Source organism: Phacochoerus africanus, chromosome 3 (genome assembly GCF_016906955.1).
Source record: "Phacochoerus africanus isolate WHEZ1 chromosome 3, ROS_Pafr_v1, whole genome shotgun sequence".
In the NCBI taxonomy this organism is placed as follows: Eukaryota; Metazoa; Chordata; class Mammalia; order Artiodactyla; family Suidae; genus Phacochoerus; species Phacochoerus africanus.
This window is the reverse complement of record NC_062546.1, coordinates 205,090,955-205,116,433: the sequence shown is the minus strand read 5'-3', so window position 1 is coordinate 205,116,433 and position 25,479 is coordinate 205,090,955. Positions and strand designations below refer to the sequence as shown.

General features: G+C 66.3%; 1 protein-coding gene across 8 annotated transcripts in view; it reads left to right on the top strand.

Annotated features, from left to right (window-relative positions):
* Positions 1–25,479, top strand: part of KIF1A (kinesin family member 1A) — an 85,355-nt gene that overhangs the window by 49,678 nt on the left and 10,198 nt on the right. For 4 of the 8 annotated variants that reach the window (XM_047773978.1, XM_047773975.1, XM_047773977.1 and 1 more), the window contains 13 exons: positions 4,499–4,617; positions 6,687–6,772; positions 7,652–7,790; positions 7,962–8,130; positions 8,242–8,332; positions 9,661–9,779; positions 10,737–10,792; positions 12,222–12,330; positions 12,591–12,657; positions 12,749–12,833; positions 16,496–16,601; positions 18,847–18,873; positions 24,859–24,973. In XM_047773978.1, the coding sequence (XP_047629934.1) occupies positions 4,499–4,617; positions 6,687–6,772; positions 7,652–7,790; positions 7,962–8,130; positions 8,242–8,332; positions 9,661–9,779; positions 10,737–10,792; positions 12,222–12,330; positions 12,591–12,657; positions 12,749–12,833; positions 16,496–16,601; positions 18,847–18,873; positions 24,859–24,973 (1,288 nt within the window). The remainder of the gene's footprint in view (positions 1–4,498; positions 4,618–6,686; positions 6,773–7,651; positions 7,791–7,961; positions 8,131–8,241; positions 8,333–9,660; positions 9,780–10,736; positions 10,793–12,221; positions 12,331–12,590; positions 12,658–12,748; positions 12,834–16,495; positions 16,602–18,846; positions 18,874–24,858; positions 24,974–25,479) is intronic. The other 4 variants (XM_047773976.1, XM_047773979.1, XM_047773974.1 and 1 more) reach the window with 1 other exon arrangement.

The window sequence follows — 25,479 nt, the reverse complement described above, 5'->3', positions numbered from 1 at the left end:
GTTTCAGCCTGCTTCAAGGTGCCCTCTCCTCCTCCGCACAGGGCCCTGGGCAGGGGCCTCCCCTGTCCTGACCCAGGGTCAGCCCCCCCCCAGGGCGCCACTCCCTCTGGCGGTCTGGGGTCCCAGAGAACTGGGGAGGGGGGTGGGCCAGCCCAGGCAGAACAAGTGGGGCTGGGACCGTTTCCCCCACTACTCCCCTGCCTGGACCGTTGCTCTCAGAAGGGGGTGGGCAGGGGAGCTGCAGAGAGAGGAGGGCAGGGGGCTGACTGTCTGGGATGGGGGGGTCCCAGGGAAGGGGGACTGGCGACTGCCCCAGGGAAGTGTCCAGAACTCTGGGTGGGAAAGCACTGGCCGTCGTGTCCGCGCTGCACCAGCTGGGCGGGCGAGGCCGCGCCCTCCACGCCCAGCTGGGTGCAATCTGCCCGCTGAGCCGATCAGCCCCAGGCTACCAGCGAGGCTCCGGGCCACTCTGGGTGTGGCTGGTGCACGCGGCCGGCGGGGTCCTCTGGACAGGGCTGGGGCTGCTCTGGCCGCCAGGGTGGTGGGGGCTGACGTCAGGTTGTTTTGGCGCCTGGAGGGCAGTGAGGGGGAGGCGCCACATCTGCACCTCGGGCCCAGCCCCTCCTCTCCCGGTGCTGCAGATCGGGTGGGCCTGGGGTCTGACAGACCCCGCTCTCAGCCCTCGAGGCTGGTGCTGCCACTAGGGGCAGTGGCTGCTGGGCCCCAGGGGGCCCTTCTGGCTGAACGCACCCATTGGTGTCACCAAGGGGCCTGGGATCAGGGGCAGCAGGAAGGAGAGAAGCCCCAGTGAGCCTTCTGGGAGCACCGGCCCCAGGGCTGCAGCCACATCTGTGAACCCCGGGCGCCCCAGTGAGCACAGCTGGGTGATGGAGTTCAGACAGGATGGGAGGCCGAGGACCAGGCATCTTTTCATTGTATAACCCCAACCTCCAACCTGGGCACCTCTTCCCTGGCTGCCTCTTGTGAACGGTTTGATCCCGGGCACCGCCCTTTCCGCTGCCACAGGGGCCTGGGTTTTCTCTCCCCTCTGACATGAGGAAGTCCTGAAAGATCACGAAAGATTTAATTGACCGCGTTAACGAGCTGTATCATTCGAGTTGGTGGGCAGTGGAGCGTGGTGTCCACGTGGTCGGGGGCTGCCTAGGAGCCAGCCTGGAGCGGCGGGGGGGTTGTCACACCAGCCACTTCCTTAAGGTCCTGGAGGCCCCGTCTCTTCGTCTGTGGGCTGGGCGCTATGCTGTCTTAGCTCTCAGGCACTGTCTTTGTGCCCCTGGGAAAGACAGACGCAGCAGTTGAACTAGATGTGCCCTTGGCCAGCGAGTCCTGGCCTCGGTGCTCAGATGGGGGTGGAGGAGGCGCAGGTGCACGTCTCGCCCCCGGGGGTTTGGGGCTCAGTGCTGGACCCCGGGGAGCTCGGAGGGCAGGTTCGGATGGTGTCGTCATCGGGGTTTTCTGTCTTCTGGGCTGCCAGTGCGGTGTTTGAGCCTTAGAACACGAGAGGCACAGTCCCCGCCTAATGTGAGGGACCCTCAGCTCTGTGCCTACGGGTGGTGACGTGGCAGAAAGAGCCCCCTGGGAGACCCCAGTAGGTTTTGAGCAGGGCTCGTGGAGCAGCGAGGCCGTGTGGCGAGCCTGGGAGGGACCTCCCTGCCGTGGCCTCATCTCTGACCTGGGCTGGGCCTGGGCCCCTCCTCAGCTCTCCTCTCTGTGCAGTGCCTGGGCCTTCCTCTGCCCGGCCTTTGCGGAGGCGGGAGGGAGAGTGGGGGTGGGCTCAGAAAGGGGAGCAACCCCCCGCCGCCGGCGGAGGTGGTCCCCGAGAGCTCAGAGCTTGGTGGGTCTCCCCCCGGGTGCTGTCAGTGGCCATTGAGCACTCGAAGCCAGCCCCTGCGTCATTGCCCCCTGGGGGGAAGGGCAGGGGGGCGGGCTGGGTGGCCCTGGACAACCCTCCAACTCTCCCTGTGCCTGGCACCATGCCCTCACCCAGCCCACAACCAGAGGTGTCCCCCACACCCGACCCCCGAGGGCCCTCAGGATTCCCTGCAGGGAGGGTGGCCAGGCTGCGGGCCCTGCCTATGTGCCTGGGGCTCCTGGGAGCTTCCTCAGTGCCTCCTGCCTGGCGCTGGCAGGCTTTCTCTGGCGGGGGTGGTGCTGGGAAGAGGCCCTTCCGGGGCAGGGCAGGTGCTGACTCCATCCTGCAGCTTGGAGCCATCCTGCCTGGTGCCCTTGGCTCTCTCAGGCTTGGGGCCCTGCCCAGCCAAGGGCACAGGCCTCCGGGAGAAGCAGAGCAGGGTCTGCGCCTGTTCCCACAGCCCAAGTTCCAGGACCCTCCGTTTCCCCTTCTGGGCCTTAGGGCTTTGCTTGTGTCCTGTCAGCCCTCCTCCCACCCCAATTTCAGTCACAGGCCCTTGGCCCAGGTACCCGCAAGGGAAGGGCACCACCGTCCCATCCCGAGGCTCGTGTGGGGAGAAGGTGCCCTCTGCAGCTCTGGTGAGGGCTTCGGCTCTCTGGGCCCCGGCATCCTCTTGGGGCCAAGGCCAGGGCTGGCTTCTGCTTGCCTCAGTGGGTGGTCGGGGCGTCGGAGCCCCAGCCCTCCCTCCTGCCAGTGGGCAGATGCCCCATCCGCCCATACTGCTTCAAAGAGTCCTCAGAAGGAGGGGCTCTGGGGCGTCCTCGAGCCAGTGCTGTGCTGGGAGAAGGGGCTTCCTCTTGCCCCAGGAGGGCAGCCCCGGGAGGTGGCACACCCTTCCCCCTGGCCGGGACCTGCCGGCCTGGCACGGGGCACGGGGTGCTCAGATGGCAAGAGGCAACCAACAGAGATGGACCTGCTGGTAAATTCTGACAAACAGAGAGCCACGGGGACGTGGGAGGCTGGGCGCGGAGGTGAGAACCAGGCTGTGCGCCGTGGCGGGAGCAGAGGCCGGGGCCCGTGAGGCCAGAGCAGGGATGAGCCGTGTGGCCAGGGCTGAGAGCGGGCCTGGATGCAGAGAGCTTGGACACCACGGGGGTGGGGTCTGGCCGTGCCTCATGGCCCCTTTGGCTGCTGTGGGGGCCATGGGGAAAGCGGGAGGGAGGCTGGGCAATGGCTGGCTGAGTGGATTTCAGAGAGACTTTTGTGGCAGAACTGTTAGATTTGAGACCAGAGCCAGGACAGAGCTCAGATTTCTGACTTGCAGGGGAGGGCGGTTGTGGCAAGATCGGGAGCCCACCTGAGGGGACACCAGGGCCTGGTATCAGGACGCCGGGGAACGGCCCTTCCCCGTGCTTTCGGCCACAGGGGGTCCAGAGCGGGGACCCTGGAGCTTGTGGTGTGGGTGACGCCCGCAGCTCGGTCTGGGCGAGGGGCAGGGACAGGAGGATGCCTCTCCTCTCGTCCTCCCAGCTCCGCCCGGCCGTGCCCCTGGCAGTGACTCCGGGCGCCCCCGCCCTCCTTGCCGCGGGTCTCACCCCTGCCTGCCCGCCCCACCCCATCCCTGGCTGAGGCCCTGGGCCTCCCTCTGCCCACGTGTTACACTCCCCAGCTTCTCTGGCCGACTGTGTTCAAATCCTGCCCAAGCTGTGCCCTGCCCCCCAGCACCCCCTTTTCCCAGGAGCTCAGGGCTGCGAGGCCACGCCTCTGAGCTGGAGGGGAGGGCAGAGCTTGAGAGGAGGGTGCCCCCAAATGGCGGGAGCTGTGCTCCCATCACCCAGCTGGGCAGCACAGGGTCTTCCATGTCCTCTCTGCCCTCAGCCGCTCGTGTGACTGTTGCACGTTGGCCAGCTCAGCACTGGGACGACACGGCCTCTGGCCCGTCCTGACACTGGCTGGGCGCATAGCTGAGCTGCCCGGGAAAGGGAGGGCTCTGGGTGCCCTTTGGGAGCTGATGGGGGCACACGCCAGGCAGTGCGGCGGTATCTGGGGTGTCTTTGGGCCCTGGGCAGGGGCGGTGCCTGTCTCCGCAGGCATCGCGGAGCTCCTGCCCCTGGTGTTCCTGGAGGGGCTCAGAGGGAATTGTGAGCTGTGTTCCACCGGCCGAGACCCTCTGTGGGGTCCTCAAGCGTCAGGGACCACCGGGAAATAAGCAGGAGCTGGGGGGGGGGAGCTGCTGGGCATCTGCGCCAGTGTGAGGGTCGTAGCTGGGCCAGGCGGGTCCCCAGGTCCTCCTCCTTGAAGCAGGCTGAACCCTCCCTCCTCGGCTGTCCTGCTCGGACCGCGCGGGCCTCCCCCTGCGCCCTGCCCTCCTCACCGCTTCCTCTGCTCCTGCAGCGCCCACTGCCTTCCGCCTCTGTCCCTCCGCCTCCTCCTGTCTCCTCTGTGGCCGTGGCCCCTCCCCCCTTGCCCCAGCGCAGCCCCCTGCCTGCCCGCCCGCCCTCCCGGCTGCTTGCTGCCCTGGCTGCCTCGCTTCGCTCTGCTTTGCAGTGTTGTGTCGTGAGCCCGGCCATGCCGCTGCCACCACCCCTCACCACGGGGTGGCCCTGACCGTGGCCTCTGCCCCCCCAGGGCCTTCGTGTACCTGAGCAACCTGCTGTACCCCGTGCCCCTGGTGCACCGAGTGGCCATCGTCAGCGAGAAGGGCGAGGTGAAGGGCTTTCTCCGCGTGGCCGTCCAGGCCATCTCAGGTGCGTGTGGGGCACCCGGGGCTGGCTCTGTCCCTTCACCAACGGGACCCCTGGGTAGGGAGACCTCTGTGCGCCTCGCCCAGTGGTCAATGTGCTGCCAGCCCCCAGCCTCCTCTGTTTCTCTGCCCCACCCCAGGGGGTGCAGAGGGGGCCTTGGGGAGGAGCCCCAGCTGCCCGGCTCTTGGCTCCAGTCTTCTGGACTCTTCCTGGTTGGCCGGGGCCTCCGGGGCCATGCAGGCCGAGCCCAGGGCTGTCTGAGCCCACTTTGGCTCCGGTCCACCTAGCAGGCAGCCCCAGCTGGACCCTCAGACCCAGCCTGGCGCAGAACTACCCTCTGTGGGTTCCCCGCCACCGCCGTCTCAGCCCCAAGACGGGAGTGTAGCCCTCTAGCCGTTGGCTCCCAGTGCTGTCCCCCGCGCCCCCGGAGCCTCTGCTGACTTGCCAGCACTGCCCCCTTCGGACCCTTGGCTCCCAGTGCTGTCCTGCCTCCCCGGAGGCGGAAGACCCCGCCTGTGCCGCGGGCCTGGTGGTGCATCACCGCAGAGGCAGACACCCTCGTGCTGCCCGCTCACCCGCCTGGCCCCTGCGCGGGCCCCGGGGCGGGCAGCCCCAGGACGCCCTAGAGCCCGGGTTTGCTGCTCCCTTGAAGCTGGCACCCTTTTGAAGCTTCTGCTGACAGTGTGTGGAGGGTGGCAGGAGGACGCAGACGGGGGCAGCTGCAGGCTGGAGGCCTGGCGTGCACACGCTTCTCTGCCTTGAGGTCCCCTGGTGCCTCCGCAGGATCACAGCCTCCCTCTCTATGGCTCGGCAGCCCGGGGAACCTGGGGGCGAGGACAGGCACGATAGCGTGTGGGCTGCAGGGTGGCTCAAGGCCGAGAGAGGGCTGCGACCCCACGCCAGCTGTCTGGTCCCCCTCTGCCCGGACACCTTGGGTGGTTTTGGTTCCACCCTCAGGACCCCGTGCCAAATTCTTACTATCCCATAGCTCCACAGACTTGTCACAGCATCTCCCAGGCATGTCAGCGTGGTGCTGAGCACAGGGACCCTGGGGTGGGGAGGGAGGGTGGCTCCAGGGCAGAGCCCGGTGACAGGGATGCTGGGAACAGGCAGTGCCTCCGTCCCCCCTCCAGGGGCCCTGTCCACCCTGGGCTCTCCCTTGGCCCTTCCCCTCTGGCCCAGGCCCTGTTGAGCGGGTCCTGCCGAGAAGGCGGCCGTCCGTGTTTGGGCTGCATCTGACATTCCCCGCCTAGTGGCTGTAGCGGAGGAGAGGGAACTCTAAGGGCCCCGGAAGCCTGCCTTAGTGGTCTCCGAGGTCACACCTGCTCCCACCCCTGACCACAGCCCAGGTCAGCTCTCCCGACACAGAGCCTTACTGCGCACAGGCCCGGGCGCTGGTGGGACAGAGCTCCAGGGGCTTGGGCAGCCAGGGCGGAGAGTAGGTGCTCTTAGCACCCCCAAGGCCCCAGAGCGAGGGTCAGAGCCCCCTGGGTCTGTGAGACCTCCTGGGGTGGCATCTAGCTGGAGCGACTGGGGCTGGGGAGGCTGTGGAAAGCCAGACCTGGTGGTCCTTCAGGCGGCAGAAAGGTTTGGGTTTTGTTCCAAGCACAGTGGGGAGCCCAGAGCGAGTGAAGGAGGGGCGTGAGGGTGGGGCGCTGAGTGTCCAGTGGGTGATGGCGGTGGCTGAGGGGCAGCCGAGCTTCCAGGTGAAACCAGCAGGCCCTGGGGGGGCGGGCTCTGTGGAGGTGGAGGAGGGGTCGGGGCTGGTTCCGCTGGAGCGTCGGCGGGGGGGCGGTGTCAGTTTGGCTTTGAAAATGAGCTTGTGTTCTCGGTCAGGGCAGGCTGTGCCGAGGACGTGGCTGCCACGGGGCCCGGGGCAGCACAGGCTGCTGGTCAGTGTGCCCAGGACGGTGCCCTGGTGGTTCTGGAGCCAGGTGGCAATGACAGAGATCCCCTGAGTGAGCCAGAGCCCGTCCTGGGTGCCTTCCCTGCACCCAGAGGCTATGCCTGGCCCTGCCACTCCCACCTGGGGACAGGCTGGGCCCGGACCATCGGCTCCGTTCCCATTTCAGCCGATGAAGAGGCCCCTGATTACGGCTCCGGCGTCCGCCAGTCGGGAACCGCCAAAATCTCCTTCGACGACCAGCATTTCGAGAAGGTACCCCCGAGGGTGGCACGGCCGTAGACACCAACAGACAGGCCTCTGGGTCGGCTGTGGGCTCAGGCGCCTCTCTTCCCAAGCCCTGAGCCCGCAGTGGCCCGTCCCTCCCTGTCCGACTTGCCCTCACTCACTGGGTCTGTCTCCCCGCCGCCGCCGCTGCCGCCGCCCCCGCCGGTGTCTCGGGGATCTTGAACCTGCTTTCCCCGCGGGGCCATGGGCCCAGGCAGGGGCCCTAGAGCAGGTGCGCCACGAGCTTCCAGGACACCACGACGCCTCCCCACATCCCAGACAGTCCCCGCAGCAGGTGCCGCTCCTCCTCCAGGCCTCATTGGAAGGGACAGGACCAGGCTCCCCCTTCCGCTCTCAGGAGAGCCTTGGTGGTGCCCCCCGCCCCCCACAGCGTCCCTTAGACTGGCGGTTCCTCCTCTCCTCCTCAGGCTCTTCCGTAGCCCGACCCCACCCGGCCTCCCGACCTAGAACTTCAGTGCTCCCGAGGCCTTGAGCCCAGGGCCCCCGGAAGTGTCCCTCCTGGAGGAGCCATCAAGCTGGGGGTGCACAGGAGGACAGAGGGCAGAGCATAGGGGCACAGAGAGGCCACTGGTGGGGGTACCTGACAGGGCCCCTAAAGCCCCAGGGAGAGACTCCCCCAGTCCTCCCACCGGGAGGGGGGCTGAGGGAGGGGTCCTGGCTGGGGGGCAGAGAGCAGAACTGAAGCTTGTAGACAGTTCCCCCCTTTCCTTCCCCCTTTGTCGATGGGAGGGGTCACGACAGCATGGAAAGCCGCGGCCTGAGGGGCGGTCCCGCCCTTGGCAGGACTGGCCTGGAAGGAGGCTCCAGGCTTCTCCGCGCCCTGACTCTGGTCTCCTGCTCACGCAGTTCCAGTCCGAGTCCTGCCCGGGGGCGGGGATGTCCCGCTCGGGGGCCTCCCAGGAGGAGCTGCGCATCGTGGAAGGTCAGGGCCAGGGCGCAGATGCCGGGCCCTCGGCCGATGAGGTCAACAACAACACCTGCTCAGGTGGGTCCCCACGGCTGCCCGGACGCGCTCTGGGACGTGGCCTCTGGCCCCGAGAGGGCCTGGAGGTCGCACTGCCTCTCAGCCCGGCCCAAGTGGGGAGGACCAGCCCCTGAGCCCTGGCTCTTGCCCCCTTGGGTCCTGCCATGCCCCTCTGCCCTTGGCTCCCAGCAGCGGTGACCCCAGAGGGCCTCCTGGACAGCCCGGAGAAGGCCACCCTGGACGGGCCCCTGGACGCCGCCCTGGACCACCTTGGCCTGGGCAGCACCTTCACCTTCCGAGTGACCGTCCTGCAGGCATCAAGCATCTCGGCCGAATATGCTGACATCTTCTGCCAGTTCAAGTGAGCCTCGCACCCGGGCCAGGCTGTGCGGGTGGGCCTGGTGACGCCCTGGAGGCCGTGGGTCCCCGTCCCCAGTCCCCCCAGCTGCCCAGCGCTCCTCCTGATTCACAGCTTCATCCATCGCCATGACGAGGCCTTCTCTACGGAGCCCCTGAAGAACACGGGGAGGGGCCCCCCGCTCGGCTTCTACCACGTCCAGAATGTACGTCCTCAGACCCCCCCCCTCCCCCAGGGATCGGCCTCTCCTGGGGTCTCTGGCGTCGTGCGGCCTCCCGGAAACACCTGCGTGTCCCTCTTTCTCTCCGCGTTGCTTCTCCCTCTTCTGAGCCCCAGGCTGGGCTGTGCGTGAGGGCGGGGCCTGTGGCGGTCGCTGGGCGGTGGGGGCCTTGGGGGGGTTTAAGACCCCGGGGGCGAGGGCAGACCAGAGCCCCCGACAGCCCCCCGCCGCGTGCCTCGGGCGGACGTGGACGTGGAGCGTCTGGGGTGGCCGGGCTTTGCGCCGAGGCCAGGGTGCCTGGTGCCGGGGACGAGGCAGGAGGCAGGCCCCCGAGGGCTGCAGGGTGCCGGGGCCCAAGCCGCAGCGGCCAGAAAGCTCCAGGCCGGCAGTGCCTCAGGGTCAGGCGAGCAGGGGGCTTTCTGGTGCGAGGCTGGGAGACGAGCCCTGATGAAACGCGGCCGGTAATGAGGCCGCAAGCGCCAGGCCAGGGAGTGTGCGTGACTAGAGCGGCCCCACGCGTGTGTGTGTGGCCTGAGCAGTCACGGAGGCCTTGCTCACAAGGGCCCTGCCGCCCACGGCCTGCCCTGACCCTCGGGGAGGGGCCCCCCTTGCGCCGGGGAGCGAGGCCAGGTCCAAGGTGCACTCGGTGGGCTCCTTCCCCACTGCCCTAACCAAGCCCGCAGCCCGGGCGCCTCAGCCGCGGGGCGTTGCCGCCTCTCAGCTGTGGAGGCCGGGCATCCGGAGGGCAGGACTGTGCCCTCCGAGGCCGCGAAGGAGACTCTGTCCCTGCCCCTCTCGCTGTGTGCTCACACCCCCCTCCCTCTGTGTGTGCCTCTGCCCGCATGTCCCCTTCGCACAAGGACGCCGGTCCGGTCCCTACACCAGTGACAGTGGCCTAATTCTAACACGATCACCTTGTGAAAGCCCTGTCTCCAAACACACGTGCTGGGGCTGGGACCTGAGCGTGTGCACTGGGGGGGCACGATTCAACCACACGCTGGACGGGTGGCCAGGGCCCTGGGAGGGTCAGACCAGCCACGGCGGCCCCTCCTCCCCCTCTGGGCTCTGAAGGCAGCTGAGCCGGGTGGCCCCAGGGCGGCCGCCCGGCAGGCTGTCCACCGGCCGTGTGCCGAGAGGAAGGGGCGGGCTGGGCAGACCACCGCGAGGGCCGCCGCCCCGTGGTGAGCAGAGGTCGCCTGCTCTGGGGGTTCCGACCCGGACCTGGGGTGCGGGGTTCTCCGTGGGAGCTGAGCACTCACCCCTGTGACCCTCCTGCCTCCCCGGGCTGCGTGGTGTGGCCGCCCCCCTGCCAGATCGCGGTGGAGGTGACCCGGTCCTTCATCGAGTACATCAGGAGCCAGCCCATCGTCTTTGAGGTCTTCGGCCACTACCAGCAGCACCCGTTCCCGCCCCTGTGCAAGGACGTGCTCAGGTCAGCTGTCGGGGGGCGCGGGGGGGACGTGTCTGGGGCGGCTGTGGGGGGTGTTGGGGGGCACGTGCTCAGGTCAGCCGCCTCTCCACCCTCCGGCCAGCAGGGCCAGCCCCCGCCCCCGATGGGTCTGGCGTGGCAGCTGCAGAGCCCAGCGCCTCGGCGCCCACCTCCCCGCCTGTGGGTCTGAGCCGCCTCCGGCCTGAGCAGGGCTTCCCCACTGCGAGGACCTGGGCTCCGCTGGGCGTGTCCTGAGGCCGCGGGAAGCCTGGCGCTGGGCCCGAGGAGGCCAGGGCCGCCTGCGGGGAGCCGGCTTCTGCCGCCTGCCAAGAACTCAGCTGAAGGGGCCCGCCGTTCCGCTCCCAGGTCCTCCCACTGGGACCGAAGGAGGGACACTTTTCCTGCTCTCTTGTGGCAACAACCGGCCAGGGGCGCAGAGGGTGGGTCGGCTGTGTCCCCTCTGGGGCCACCCCACCACCCAGAGTGTGGGGAGAACAGCAGGTAGACGCCAGGGGTGGGACCCTCTGTTGCACCTCCATCTCCCCCCTTGGCCCGCCACGCAGGACACAGAGCGAGGCCCCCGGGAGTCAGGGAAAGAGAAGGGCCCAGGAAGGAGAAGGTGGTGGCGCGTGGCCCCGGAGCCTCGTCTGCCCCTGGGAGCGCCAGGGGCTCCGTCCTAGGAGCCCTGCGCAGTCAGGGCCTGACCTCGCCCCAGTTCGTGGCTTTGTGGAGCCTCCCGGGCTGGGGGTGGGGGGCCTGGGGTTCCCAGGAGCCCTCCTCCGCCTCCGAGCTGGTGGAGAGCCAGGCCCTGTGGGAGGGAAGGAGGCAGGCCCGGCACGGGGTCGGCACACTGTGAGCTGCTCTCTGCCATTCCCTGCCCTCGCCCCCGGCTCCCTCAGCTCAGGGTCCGGCAGACGCCGGCCCCCAGGTCGCCTCACGCTGGCACGTCTGTCTCCACAGCCCGCTGAGGCCCTCACGCCGCCATTTCCCGCGGGTCATGCCTCTGTCCAAGCCAGGTAGGCGGGGCTCTGGCGTGTGCCCCTGGGTGACAGGGGCCCCGGGGGGGTGCCCTCGGCAGCAGAGCGCTGGTTGGGTGGTGGGTCTGTCCTCTCCCAGCCTCCTGGGGCCACTCTCCCCCGGCTGGGCCTCATGGGGCCCCCTACTGGGGAGGGGCACGAGGTGAAGGCATAGGGACCTCTCGGATGTCCTTTACCCCTCGACATGCGCAGGGCAGCAGGGCGATGGTCGGGGGTGCCTGCCCGGAGCAGGCCATGACAGGGCTGGGCGCTTCAGCGAGACCTGGGCCGTCTGGGCTGCCCCGTGGGATGGATGAGGGCTGGGGGGCAAAAGGCACGGCAGGAGCCTGGCTCACGGGAAGCTGGGGCTGGAGGCGGGACACGTGTGGGGGTCCCTGGAGGAAGAGCATTGGGCAGAGCGCTCGCCTGGAGCCCGGAGCCCTGCCTCTGGGGGTGGGTGGGCGGTGGAGAAGCTCTCGAGACTAGCTGGGTTTCAGTGGAAGAGGCTGTAGGGCTTTTCCTGCTGTCAAGACAAAAGCTAACGCCCAGGGACACGGGTGGCGGGAGGTCGGAGAGTCAGTGCAGGGGCTGGCGGTGCGGTCGAGGCCCCTCGTAGCCCAGGAAGCCGCCTCGAGGTAGGGGATGGGCACCGTCCCGGGCACGGGTGTCTGAGAAGGCGGGACCTGTGAGGAGCTGCTTCCAGGCACACTCGGCCTGCTGGGAGGAGCAGGGTCAGCCCCACTCTCCAGGTCCCCGTAAGGTGGCATCTGCAGGCTGCAGGCACTGCAGGGGGTGGCGGCACACACACCAGCCCCTCCGGGCCTGCCGACCGCTTGTTGATGTTAGTCCCGGCATCCGTGCTGGTCTGAGGGTTGGCCCTGCGTGTTCCCTGCGCGCTCTGGGAAGACGCTTAGACCCACTTTGGTAGGCGAAGCAGTGGGGCTCCGGTGGGCCTTGATAGAGGAGTGGCCTTGGGGTGTGGGGCCTGTTGGTCAGGAGCTGCCCACGGGCGCAGGGCCATGGGAGCTGAGGGGCAGGGCCTCTCTGTGCTGGAGGCAGGTGCTTGGGCCGTGCAGTGGGCTGCGGCTGAGGGGGCTGTAGCAGAGGGGTCCTGCGCAGGTCGTGGGGCTCCCTCTGCCCTGCTGGTCCTGTGGGGTCTCAAGCCGCTGCTCTCGTCCGAGGCCTGTGGCTCCTCCCACCTGGGCATGGAGAAGCCGGCCGTCCCAGCTGTTCCGCAGGGTGGTCGCCGAGGCCTGTCTGTGCCCAGGGCCGGGCATTCCTGGGGTGCGGCGCGGGGTCCACGGGCTGTTTTTCTCAGAGGGAGCTGCCCCTGTGCTTCTGAGGCGCTCCCTCCCCGGCCTCCCTGAGCACGCCCTCAGCGCTCCACGAGTCCGCCTCCAGTCCCTGCTTCTCCCTTGTCGCCCCCCAGTGCCCGCCACCAAGCTCAGCGCACTGACACGGCACTGCCCGGGACCCTGCCACTGCAAGTACGACCTGCTGGTCTACTTCGAGATCTGCGAGCTGGAGGCCAATGGCGAGTGCGTCCCGACGCCCCTGCTGCCCGTGCTGGGGGTGGGCCGGGGTCCCCCCCGGCGCTGTGGTGCAGGGAGGGCCCTGGGACAGATCAAGGTGGCACATGGCGGGCATCCTGGCCCGGTTGACGCTGGTCTCCATGGCCTGGGCCGGCCCACCTCCGCCGGAGGGGGCAGCTGAGGTTTTCCTGTTCTCCCCGCTCCGCTCCTTGGGGGCCGCGTGTCTGCAGCGGGCAGGGCCCTCACCCGGCGCCTCTCTCTCCCAGTTACATCCCTGCAGCGGTGGACCATCGCGGTGGGATGCCGTGCACGGGGACCTTCCTGCTCCACCAGGTGCAACGCCTTGCCTGCCCCCCCCCGCCCCCCGCCTCCAGCCCCCCACCCCCCGCCGCCTGACCGTGTCCTCTCTCCTGGTGCCTGGCAGGGCATCCAGAGACGGATAACCGTGACACTGCTGCATGAGACAGGCAGCCACATCCACTGGAAGGAAGTGCGAGAGCTGGTCGTGGGTGAGTGAACCCGCCTTGGGGGTGGGGGCTGCGTTGGTGGGAAGAACCAGAGCTCCCCTCCCCTCCCCCCAGCCCCTGGGCGGACGCCTGGGTTCCGACCACAGCTCTGACTTTGGCTGAGTCAAATCCCCTCTCGGCGCCTCGGCCCCCTCCTGAAAAGAAGAGCTCGGGCCCAGGCGTGGTTCCACGCTTCTGTCCAGTTACTGCAGTAACTTGCCAGGGCTGCTGTAGCAGAGCGCCGCAGGCCGGGGGTTTGAAGCCAAAGCAATGGGCCCTCTCACAGTCCTGGAGCCAAACGCCCTGACGAAGGTCGGCGGGGGCCACGCGCCCTCTGAAACCTCAGGGGAAGGGCCGTCCTGGCCTCTCCCAGCTTCTGGGGGGGGAGGTGTGCGGGGACTCCTGCTTACAGACTCCAGTCCCCACCTTCAGGAGGCCTAGGTGCTCAGGTCGGGGCCCCCCACCTCCAGCATCTCCCCTCCTCACATCTGCCAACCGGCGGTTTCTAAAGAGGGTCCCATTCGGAGGTTCCGGGGTCAGGACTGCAGCAGGTCTACTTTGGGCGACACGGTTCAGCTGGCACAGGTCACCAGCACCTTCGATGCTTTCCTTCTATGATCTCGTGTCATCCATTAGGAGTGCTTCCTCTGCTGATTCTCCATAAAGAATTCGTCTGCCCCATTTCCACTCAAAGACAGGGACAAGCATCCCTCTGAGAACCCACCTCAGACATCTCTGGCCAGGGGACATCAGCTCAGGGCAGTGTCCCTGGGGCTTGTAGCAGGGATGTGACAAGGGACCCATCATCCTGCACCCCAAAAGTGCAGGGCTGTGCGCAGGGAGGTTCTGGGGGCCCGACGACAAATGCTTTTATTTTAGACATTTAGTGTCTGTTTTCACAGCGATCAGGCAAAGGGTAGAACAACCACACACACCCCCCGTTTCAGATGTTCTTTAGGGCAAATCTAAAAGCCGCATCAGGTGTTCCCACCGAGGCACAGTGGGTTAAGAATCCAACTGCAGGAGTTCCCATTGTGGCTCAGCGGGTTAAGAACTCAACTAGTATCCGTGAGGACACAAGTTCGATCCCTGGCCCCAGGCAGTGGATTAAGGATCTGGCGTTGCTGTGAGCTACGGTGTAGGTTGCAGATGTGGCTCAGATCTGGTGTTGCTATGGCTGTGGTGTAGGCCAGCAGCTATAGCTCTCAATTTGACCCCTAGCCTGGGAACCACCGTATGCCAAGTGTGTGGCCCTAAAAAAAAAGAAAAAACCAACTGCAGATGCTCAGGTCCCTGCAGAGGCTCGGGTTCAATTCCTGGCCCAGTGCAGCAGGTTAAAGGATCCGGCATTGCCACAGCTACAGTGTAGGTGGCAGCTGGGCTCGGATTCAGTCCCTGGCCCAGGAACTTCCATAAGCTGCAGCCATAAAAATGAATAAATGAATCAACATGAAAGCTGCATCAATTTAAAGAGGAAGGAAGCTGGCTTACAGACCTACCACGCCCCGGTGGGGAAGGATCCCCGGCGTGGGGCAGTGCCACCTTCACCCCAAGCCTGTTCGCCCAGAGGGGGGTTCTGCACCACACTCCGGCCTGGCTCAGGCCTGGGAGAGGGCGAGGAGCACCCCCCAGCGCCATACCCCGTCACTCTCAATCTTAGGCGGTGGCGGCACCCAGTGTCTGCACAGAGGCTGCACCCTCGTGGGCCGTGGGGAGCGAGGCCTTGGTCCCAGGACCCCAGCTTTCTTCCCCCGACCCTCCCGGAGGCCTCCCGGTAGAAAATGCAAACAGGAGTGTTTGCCCACGTGTGGGAGGGCATGAGGGTGCTACTGAAAGGGATGAGGTGCTGGCAGAACACCAAGCCCCCCTCGGGCTAAGGGGCTTGGGCTGCGTGAAGCTTACAGATGCCGTGGACGTCTCGGCCTGACCCGGGGCGCCATGGGCATCCGCTCCGCAGGCAGAGCTCCTGGTTGGGCTCTAAGCCGACAGAGTCCCTCTGAAGAGCCCCCCACCGAAGCATGCGCCCCAGGGGTGAGGCGGGGTGGGGCTGGCCTGCTCTTCCTGCAGCCGAGGCCTCCCCAGCAGCGGACCATGTGGCCGTCCACCCCTCAGCCCCCAGCCACGGGGGCACGCTGCTCGAGCCCGGCCCAGCCCCAGCGGGCACTTCTCAGGAAACCCACGCCTGCCTCCTCCCAGGAGTCGCATGTTGAGAGAAGGTTCCAGGAAGTGGACTGGGCAGCTCCAACAGGTGGACACGGAATTCTGGCCTAATGCTGGGTTTTACTGCTTCTCCGTGCATGAGGGAGAAGGAAGGCCCAGTGACTGCTTTCTGGCTTAACAAAGAAAACTCAGTATTTGTTCATTCCTTGAGGAAGCAGAGCAGTCATTTTAGTCATCACCACCAGAGCAAGAAGTTGTTGCTATTATTGCTGTTATTATTTGGCCACACTCACAGCATACAGACCTTCCTGGGCCAGGGATCGAATCCGAGCTGCAGCTGTGACCTACGCCAACTCCTTAACCCACAGTGGCACAGTGGGAACTCCAGAGCAAGAAATTACTCACGAAGCCACCAGGCAGTAGTCCTGACTCTCAGTGGTTCTGGGGCTTTGACAGACAGAGCCGCCGCCCCCGGCACCTTAGGGGCTCTGTTGGAAATGCCACTTGCAAGGAGCGACTTATGCCACAGACAGTTTTCTTTTCTTTCTTTTTTCCTTTCTCTCTCTTTCTTTTTTGCTTTTCAGGGCCACATCTGCAGCACATGCAAGTTCCCAGGCTAGGGGTTGAATCGGAGCTGTAACTGCCATTCTACACTGCAAAGTGGGATCCGAGCCACATCTGTGACCTACCCGACGCAGCAGCAGCCCTTAACCCACTGAGCGAGGCGAGGGATCAATCCCGTGTCCTCGTGTTTGCTGGTTGGGCTCATTCTGCTGCACCACAATGGGAATGCGTCTTCTTTCTCTTTGGTTTTTTTTTTTTTTTTTTTTTGTCTTTTTAGCTATTTCTTGGGCTGCTCCCACGGCATATGGAGGTTCCCAGGCTAGGGGTCGAATCGGAGCTGGAGCCACCAGCCTACGCCAGAGCCACAGCAACGCGGGATCTGAGCTGCGTCTGCAACCTACACCACAGCTCACGGCAACGCCGGATCGTTAACCCACTGAGCAAGGGCAGGGACCAAACCCGCAACCTCATGGTTCCTAGTCGGATTCGTTAACCACTGCGCCACGACGGGAACTCCTTCTTTCTCTTTGTTAAGTGTAAAGAGAAGAGGGAGCATTGCCTCCTTCTCATCTTGCTAAGATTTCCGACAGGCAGGAGGCCTGTGAGTTCCGGGCTGAGGGATTGGCCTCTGTCAGCTGGGGCGGGTACTGAGAGCTGGCTTGTGGCTGAGAAACGAAGAAACTCAGGACTTGGGCCGCCGCAGTCCAGGTGGAAGAACATCTGCTGACAGGTGGCACCAAGGCCGGCTGCAGACCCTGCGCGGGCCTCCCAGTCCACCCTGAGGTTGCCCTTTGCCAGGTGCTTTTGTGGCCGTGTGGGCAGTCGGTTCCCCGACGTGGCCTCCGGGTTCGCAGCTCCAGCCCAGCAGAGGCGGAGAGCAGGGACCAAGTGCCCCACCTGGCTTCCTGGGAAGTGACACACGGCCTGTCCCTTTCCTGTAGGTCGCATCCGAAACACTCCAGAAACTGACGAGTCCCTGATTGACCCCAACATCTTGTCTCTCAACATCCTGTCATCGGGGTACATCTACCCGCCCCAGGATGACCGGTGAGTTCCCTCGGGGCGGCAGATCAGGCCTGTTCCCAGCTCCCTGCAGACCGGGTCTGAGTCGGGACGCAGGCTGTGTTCTCAGCCCACCCACCTGGACAGGTCGCTCCAGCCGCAAACCATTCCAGGCCCTCCTCTCTGACGCCGCAGGGAAGCGGGGGCGCGAGGGAGGCTTGGGGCCTCGGGGTCCCCCAGCCCAGTGGCCTGTGCACTGTCCTGTCTCTGCCCACACATATCTCTGGCCTGTTGTTCATTTGGTCACCCGATGGAGGGCCCCGTGGGAGTTGCTGGCGGCGAGCCCAATCCTGTCCTCGGGAGTTCCGAGGGCGGGCAGGCCAGCAGGGGGCACAGGCCTGCATCTCCCATCCACGCTGCTGCGGGCAAGTCTTTACCGTCTGGCAGGGGTCCTCGGGCTGGGGGTCCTGGAGAAGTTCAGGGTCACACGAGGGTGGCAGTCCAAAGTCCTGGTGGGGGTAAGGGTATGCCCACTGGCATGGCTTGGCACGTGCTCCTTCTCACGGGGCTGCTCCTTTCCACGCCCAAGTGAGGTCCGAGGTCTCCCGCTGCAGCCTGGGCAGTCTGAGCTTGGCTGCATTGGGGGTGGTGAATGGGCGCAGGAGCCCCCGGGACGCCCCTGGCAGGGTTTGCCAGGCTGGGTGGGACGTGAGGGAGGGATCTGCTCACATCGGCCAAGAGCCACCCTCCTCGGGGGCGTCGGCAGGCTTGGCTGTGCCTAAGATGCTGCTTTTGGGGGGTTGGGGCCACGGGGAGGGGGTGCTCAAGTCCGAGGGCTCAACCTGGCCCACCAGGCAGAAGCTGGGTGCTGACCGTGAGCTTGACCCATGGGCGTCCCTGCGGGCTCCTGCGGCTGTGTTTGCAGGACAAGTGTCTTGAGGTCTGGGAGTGTGTGGGGGAGTGGGGGCCGCACTTGCAAGGAGGGCTGGCTCCCCAAGACCACAGGGAGCTTGGTTTCTTCACGGCCTCCCTGGGGAGCGGGCTGTCAGGACCACCCCTCAGCACAGGCAGTCTGGGGGGTAGGGCGGCAACCCCAACGGGCACAGTGGCTCTGGTTCCATTCCTGCCCTGGAACCTTCCAGAAGTCCTGAGGAGGAAGGGGTGGAGTGCAGAATGCTGGGGGTGTTCTCATGGGGGGCGGGGCTTACCTGGAGAGGGCGCGGTGAGGCCCAGGGGTGGGGGGTGCTGTCGCTGTGAGAACACACCCTGGGGACATGGCAGAGAGGGCCTCGTGCCCACTCCCATGGGCTGCTGTGTCTGGGCTCTCAGGGACTGGGACCCGGGGCGGGAGGGCCTCTGTCTCCCGGGAGGGGTCCCTCTGCCACGCTGAGTGCCGCTTTGGACCTGGACAGTGACCTCAGCACTCCCCCTGACCTCTGACCCTTCCTTTGTCCTGGCCACTCCTGGATTCTTGGGGCGAGAAAGAGAGTGGGTGGGGGTGCCTTTGGGCTGGCGCCCTGCTCCGAGGACCGTGTCTCTGGGGGCCTGTGCTCAGGCCAGCGCGGCTGCTGGGACACGTGGGGGCCTCGTCCTGGGCTTAGCCCCCGGGCTGGACCTCAGGTCCGCAGGGCTTTGGCTGAACAGGTCCACCCTGCTCCTGGAGGTCGCAGGACCCATCTCGGACAGGCTTCTGTCCTGCTCCCCCGGGGCTGTGGGCACCAGGCGGTCCCAGGGCAGCTCTCGTGGGAGAGGTCAAGTCAAGGCTTTCGTGACTCAAGGATGAGGAGGCTGGTCCACCGGCTGGGGCTGTCCACCTTGCCCGCAGCCGCTTGGGCCCCACGCTTGGCTCCTGCCTGTGCTGTGCCCCAGTCCTGCCCGGGGCAGTCTCAGGGACCCTCTCAGCGGGCGGCCCTAGGCAGGTGCCATTCTGAGGCTTGGCTGACCAGGCCAGCAGGACCCTCACGAGGGGCCCGGCTGCTCTGAGGCTGATCAGGCAGGCCCTTCTCCCCCACGGACGCTGAGGCTCAGAGACCCAGGCCTGGCTCGGGCCTCAGAGCCTTGGGCTGCACCCCCCCACCCCCCCACCCCACCCCCCGCTTTGCCTCGGCCTCCACCCCCTCCCTGCTCAAAGGCCCCACGCTTTGCAACCTCCCCTGGCTCGGAGTGGGCCCGTCGCCGCGGACAGCTTCTCTCCGCGCTGCCCCTGCCCTCACTGCCGCCGCCCCCCTGCCCTGCTGCCCAGCCCCCGGCGCCCGCCCCTCACTAACCTGTGATTGTTTGTGTTTTGCAGGCAGTTTCTTGATTCGGACATGCCTAGGTATCATTTGTGCCCCTCGGCTTTACCCGCCCCCCAGCCCCGAGGTTTCATTTCATTCGGCTTCTGGGCCCCTCCCACACTTGCTCCCCCCTCCTCGTTTCTCCTTCTTTCGTTTTGTTTCCTCGGAGTACCTTTCTTTTCATTGCTTCCTCCCATCGCCTTCCCTTGGCTGAGTCCCTTCCGCCCCCACTCTTGATTTTGGCTGCTTTGGTAGTCTCCCGCCCTTGGTAGACACTGGCTGGCCCCCCGCTCCCCCACCTGCCCCCGAGCCTTGCCCCCCCCCCCCCCCCCGCCCCCAGCGAGAGCAGGGGCCCCGCATGCAGGCGGGCCGGCCAGGCTGCCTTCGATCCCCCAGCCCGACTCCCTGCAAAGTGAAAGAGGAACGAGGGAGGGGGGCCGTAGCGGGCACGGGTGGAGGGCAGATAGGAGCAGCCCGGCCGGAGACCTCCTCGCTCAGCACCTCCTGCGCCTCGGGGGGCCCCTCGCTGGCCAGGCAGGCAGCTCCAGCCTCGTTCCCGGCGTGGCCACCACACGCCATTTTGGAAATAGGGGGGCAGCAAAGTTGCGAAGGGCCCGGTCTCTGGACTGGCTCGGGGGGTCCCAGGTCCAGCCCCCTGCGTCCCGGGCTCTTGGGCTGGGGACAGCGGGTCTCTCCCCGATTTGAGTGCGGCCCCGGCTGAGAGACCCTGGTGGTGGACAGCCTCCCAGACCCGCATCCAGACTTCATCCGTGAGACTCTAATCTGTTCTGAGCAGGGGGTCAAGGCGTCTGGGCGTCTGTAGACTGTGGCCTGAACTTGGGGGCAACGGCCCTGTGGGTCGCTGCTTTGAAGAATGCAGGCAGCAGCAGGAAGGCGTCCAGCTTGAATGTTTGAGCCTTTAAGCTGCAGGGAGTGGGGCAGGGGTAGTGGCTGCCCTTTTCTACAGAGCCCAGGGTGGGCCCAACAGGACCTTCTGAGGCCGCGTTCTTGTCCGGTCATGGCTGTGATGGGTCAGGACACGAAGGCCCTGTGAATATGCCTTGAGCAGTTGTAACTGAGGCCCCGCAGGATGGCGAGCAGGCTGGGCTTCCCGTCAGGGTGTCCCCGCGGGCACACAAGCATAGGCATCCACTCCAGGGCCAGTTCCTTCTCAGAGGCACCTGCAGGCCCTCCCTGGGACACGTAACTGAGTGAGGCAGGGGCCTTGCCAAGGAAAACAGCAGTGACGGCTCTACCAGAGGAGGGTCACAGCCTTGCCAGGCCCAGAGCAGGGACGGGCCTCTCTCGCAGTCTGGAGGGCCTGCTGGAGGTGGTGGCCGGCTGGCCGGTCCTGGAGGTGAGCTGGGCTGAAAGGAGGCTGCCACCCGGACAGTCTCCCTGTTCTCAGAGGGCTTGGGGTGGGATCCCATCTGCTCAGGTTGTCCCTGGGGGGGGGGACCCCGATGCAGGGGCCGGTTCGCTGATGAGTGGAACTTCTGGGACCATCGGCCCGGGCCCATGGATGTGTGTGGCGTTTCGTTCATTGGCATTTCCACAGCCAGGCCAGCGTTGCAGAGGCGAGGGCCGCTCAGGCTCGTCCTGGACCCCCCGTTCAAGTCCCCTGTGCCAGGAAGGTTCTGGGTACAATGAAAGTGTACCTCGTGGCCAGGTGGAGACATGGCACCGGGGAAGGAGGGGCACCCACCTTCCTCCTTCAGCAGCCCCCAGACTTGGCGAGGCCCTCCCCCGTGCCCCTCAGCAGGGGGCTCTAGGCCCTGGTTCCAGAGGCGAGCGCATTGGCCCTCAGTGAACTTGGCCTGTGAGGAGAGGCTCAGGGACCGACAGCTTCACGGGCTGTTCTGAGGGGCAGGGGATGTGATGGGAGAGTCCTGTCTTGACATCGGGAGTGGGCTTGGGGCTGGGGGCTGCCCTGACTGGGCCGGGGCAGCCTGGCTGTGGCCTTGGCTGGCTGGGTGAATGTGGACAAGGGGCAGAATCTTCTAGAACTTTGTCATCGTCCCCCCCCACCCACCCCCCCGGTCCTCAGAATGGGCATTTTATTAGGCCCTGCCTGAGGAAGTCGTGAGATTAAGTGCGATGATGCATGAAAAGCTCTTGTCAGGATCTTGCATTCTAACCCAGGCTCACGCTCCTGCCGGGGGCACAGGGCTTCTGGGGCAGGAAGAGCCCACGAGACCTGTTAAAGCGCGGAGGTGCTGATGGGGAGGCTGGGGAGCAGGGCAGTCCAGAGTGACCCCCACATCCGCCAGCCGCGGGATCCCATTCTTCCCCAGGCTGGTCCCCGGGCAGGGTCCAGGACGGGGTCTCGTGGCGCGTCCCCTTGGTCCTGCCCGGCTGCACCGTTTACGTGCGGCAACCCTCAGCGGTTCGTTCATTCATCACACGGGAGCTGCTGGGCGGGGGTGAAGGGCTGAGCGGGAAGGGTCTGTCCCCGGGAAGCTCAGAGCCCGGCGAGGAGTTCATTCGTCCCTCGCCCTCCACCCCAGGCCGTCTGTCCCTCTGGTCTGGGGCTCTCGCGCGGCCAGGTGGGCGACACTGCTCTGTGGCATCCGGACACTGAGCAGAGGCCCGAGGCTGAGGGGCAACCGCGCCCTCCCTGCACAGGAGGAGCCCCCTGCCGCTGTCCGGGGCTCGGTCCTGGAAGCCTGCCTGTCAGATTGCCTTCCCGGGAACCTGGGCCACTCCTCGAAGGGATGCTTTTTCGAGAAGCGTCCTTCTCAGAGCGGAATGAGTCTCGCTGAAGCTTGAGCATGGGCTTAAATTTTCAGCGTCTCCACAGACGCCCTGGCAGGATGCCCTTTGACCCCGCCTGGAGGCGCTAGTGGCCTTGACGCCTGTCAGAAGTTGTCTAAGGCTCCCTGGGGGCAGCGGCACAGGGGAGGTGGTCACACTCGGAATGACCCGGCGCTCGTGTGGGGAGCCCTGCGAGTCCGGACCCCCCGCGCCCGTGCGCACGCGCACAGGCAGGACAGACATGGCTCCCGTCCTGCCAGCCCGAGGGGACAGGGACCGCCCGCCCGCACCCCGCAGCCGTCTGGCAGGACCCTTGTCTCGGCCCACATGCTCACAGCTTTTTGAGCCAGAAGCGGGGTTGAAGAGAGATTTTACAACATAAGACGTCTTTGTTGTCAACAGAACTTGTCTTTAAGCGAGTTGTCAGTTTTCCCTGCGGGTCCTCGCTTGTTTGCGCATTGAGCTCTATGTCCGGGAGTGGAATTTGGGGTGATCCTGTTTCTGGCCCTGCTGTCTGACCCCTTTGGCTGGAGGAGAGTCACCAGAGAGGACCCCTCCCCACCCAGCCTGAACCTGTCAGAGTCAGGAAGTCAGTGGAGACTCCTGGACGGGCACCGGAGGCCACTGAGGGAGGGGCGCCTCGGTCCTGGACCCCGAGACTCAGCCCCGGAGGACGGCCAGCGGGGGGCTCTGCAGGAACCCCCGAGGGCTCTGCTATGGGTGTTGCCTGGCCCCCCTGCCGCCCCTTTCTTTAACACGGGGCCCCCCGACGTGGCCTGCAGGCTGAAAGGTGAAGGTCCAGGATCCCGGCAGGGGCGGACTCGCTGGAGGGAGGAAGGGGCCATCCCTGCTCTGGGCCTGTTTCCAGAGGGTCTGCAAGATGCCAGGTGGGCCGGGGCTCTGATGCTCTGCTCAGGAGGCACCCACCCAGCATTTCTACCTCGGTGGGTGTGGAGCCCGAGAATCTGCATCGCTGACCAGCTCCTGGCGGTGCAGGTGGCTGCAAGTCCAGAGGCCCCAGGTCTGGGCCACACATCCTCCTTAGAACTGTGTCTGGGGGGTTGACTATCCCTGGGATAGAGCGAGCTGCCTGCAGGAAGAGGGTGCCCTTCCTGGGTGACCTGGTGCCCAGAAGGGTCCTGTACCTGCTCACAAGGGGGGTCCTGGTGGGGGTGTCCTCGCTTCCCCATGGGGGTCCTAGTTTCTTGCCTGCCACCTGATGGAGCGGGCACCAGTCAGTGCCTGCCACACCCCATTCAGCAAGCTCAGGGCCTGCCACGGGGCTGTGTGGTCCCACGCGGGTGGGCTGCCCCTCTGCCACCTGCCGGGATGGGCTGGGCCCTCACACCCAGAGCACCGGCGGGAGAAGGAAGCCTCGGCCTCCTTTAGCAGCGTTTGCGGCAGCGCCGAGCCAGGCCCTGGGCCAGGGGAGGATCCGGGGCACAGGCCTCCTGGGCCGCGGGCAGGGCTCCTGGTGCAGGTTCACACAGCACGGCCCCCCTAACTCGCAGGAGGTCTTGCTGAGGCGGGGGCGGTGACTGCCCAGCATCAGTCCAGGAGACCGGGCACAGAGATGTCTGATGACAGCCTAAGGTCGCCTGCTGTGAGGTGGCATTTGAAGCTGGGCTGTTCTGGGGCGGGCTGCCCTCTGCGCCCGGTGGCAGCTCCAGGCACCCGGCTGGTCCTGCTGGTCATGGCCGGCCTCAGGCTCTCGCTGTGGAGGCGGGGAAGAGGGTGTGTGCCGTGCCCGGGCTGGGGGCTCAGAGTGGCCCCCCCCCAGGGAGCCCCACCCCCTTGGGCCACATCTGAGCCCCATGACTGGGGGTCAGCGGCCCTGAGGCTGGTGCGGCGTGTCGCCCACCGCTCCGTGTCAGCTAGGACTGGGCCGGGTGACGGCGCTTGCTCTGACCTGACCTCCTTGTGTGTGTACACGTGTGTCCTGGCTGCTTCGCCCTCAGCGTCTCGTTTGGAGGTGAACCTGGGTCCAGCGCCCTTTCTTCTCCGCTCACTCGTCTGTCCTCTCCCGACTTTTAGTCTCTTCTCTCCGACGCCTCCCGCTCTCTGCCCGTCTCTGGTCCCCCTCTGCCCTCACGTCCTTCCTGTGGGTCTCTGTCCTCGGGGACGTGTCGGCAGTGGCCCTGCCCTGTCCTGCTGCTTCTCCCGTGCCCTGGACTGCGCCATGGAGAGGGGGGCGCCGTGGTGCTGTCCGTGACCCATCTTGGCCTCCCTCCTCTGCCCTCTGCCCTCCTGGGTGGGGCTGGCTCCTCCGAGGGGCCCGGCCGTGAGGGGCGTGTGCTGCGGCCGGCTGTGGGTGTTGATGTGTTTCTCAGTCGTGTCCGGGTGAGGGTGCTCGGGTGGAAACCAGGGGAGGCTGGGGCCGCCGGGGCACGCGGAGCGGCCGCGCGGGATGGAGGCCGGTTCCCAGCTCGGACGTGGCGTCCTCAAGGCGCGCGCCCAGCCTGAGGCCAGAGTCTAGGCTCTGCCGCCAGATGGTCGCGTAGCGGGAGATGCTGCCCTGGAGTGGAGGCCATCGAGTCGCCGTGGCACCGACACCCCGGCCCCCGGGACTGCCCCGAGCTGCCCTCGGAGGGGTTTCTAGGCCACTGGCTCACACGCTGGTCATTCCTTTCCGGGTCAGAGGCTGGGACAGAGAGGAGCCCCCATTGCCGGCTCTGTGCTACGTGGTGCAAGGCCACACTGTCTGCGAGGGGCCACCTGGGTTTCCGCCTCAGCATCCTCCTCCGAGGCCCCGTCGGTTGGTGGAGGGATGGCCATGGAGGGTTTCGGCAAGGCTGGGCATGCTCCCTTCGGGTCCCGGGAGGGACCGGCCGCCTCCTCGCTCAGGTCAAGGCTGGGCGGAGCCGGCCGCCCCTTCCCACGGCTTCCCTTCTCCCTTCCCCTCTGCTCCCATCCCCTCCTCGCTGTCACGGCCTCCTTCCTCCTTCCTCCTCCTCCTGCCTCTCCTTCCCCAGCCCCCTGTCCCCGCCTCGGCTCCAGAGCTTCGGGCTGACACCCCCACCCCCCACCCAGCGCGGAGCTGAGAGCTCTGGGCTCAGCCTGGGCTGGCATCCGGAGTGCCCCGCCCGGCCTGGTCCTGAGTTAGGAGAGGCCCGTCCTCCCGGGACACCGACACCTGGGCTTCTGGACGTGCAGCCACAGTGGCCCTCCCTGTGGGTGGCCCACGCGCCTGTGTCTGTCCCTCTGCATGTCCCCATCCTGCCGAGAGCCGCCCACACGCCGTTGTCTTCTACCTGGTCTCTGCTTCCTTCCAGGACCTTTTACCAGTTTGAGGCTGCGTGGGACAGCTCCATGCACAACTCTCTGCTGCTGAACCGGGTCACCCCGTACCGAGAGAAGATTTACATGACCCTCTCTGCTTACATCGAGGCAAGAGACCTGTGCCCAGGGCGCTGCGCCCCTGTCTCCTGCCCCCAGGCCTCCGCTGCTTGCCAAGGGGCAGTGAGGGTGCCTCCTACCTTCTCGGGGGGCTTCTTAAGTCCCTGAGATGAATCCATGTACTTTTAATGGCTCGCAGTTAACCAGCTCTGCGATCTTTAGTGTATGGGTTTGTCCTTGGGGTTCCAAGGTGGCTGCAGCACCACCAGACATTGCCTCTCTGTTTCAGGCAACACAAAAGTAGAAGCCTCCCCTTCCCCATCCCCAGGGGTCTCGGGCTATGCTCTCCATTCACAGCACAAGAGGCTGGGGGCCTGTATGCTCCTGGCTGTGCACAGTTGTCAAGAATTGGGGGTTCAGTGTTGGCAGCGTCAGCGGGACGGAGGAGGCAGGGCACCCAGCCCACCCCCCCCCCCAGAGCCTGGTTAACTCCGGCTGTAATGCAGCCCCAGGGGCTGCCCCACGGATGAGGTTTGTTCACGCCGAGCGAACACCAG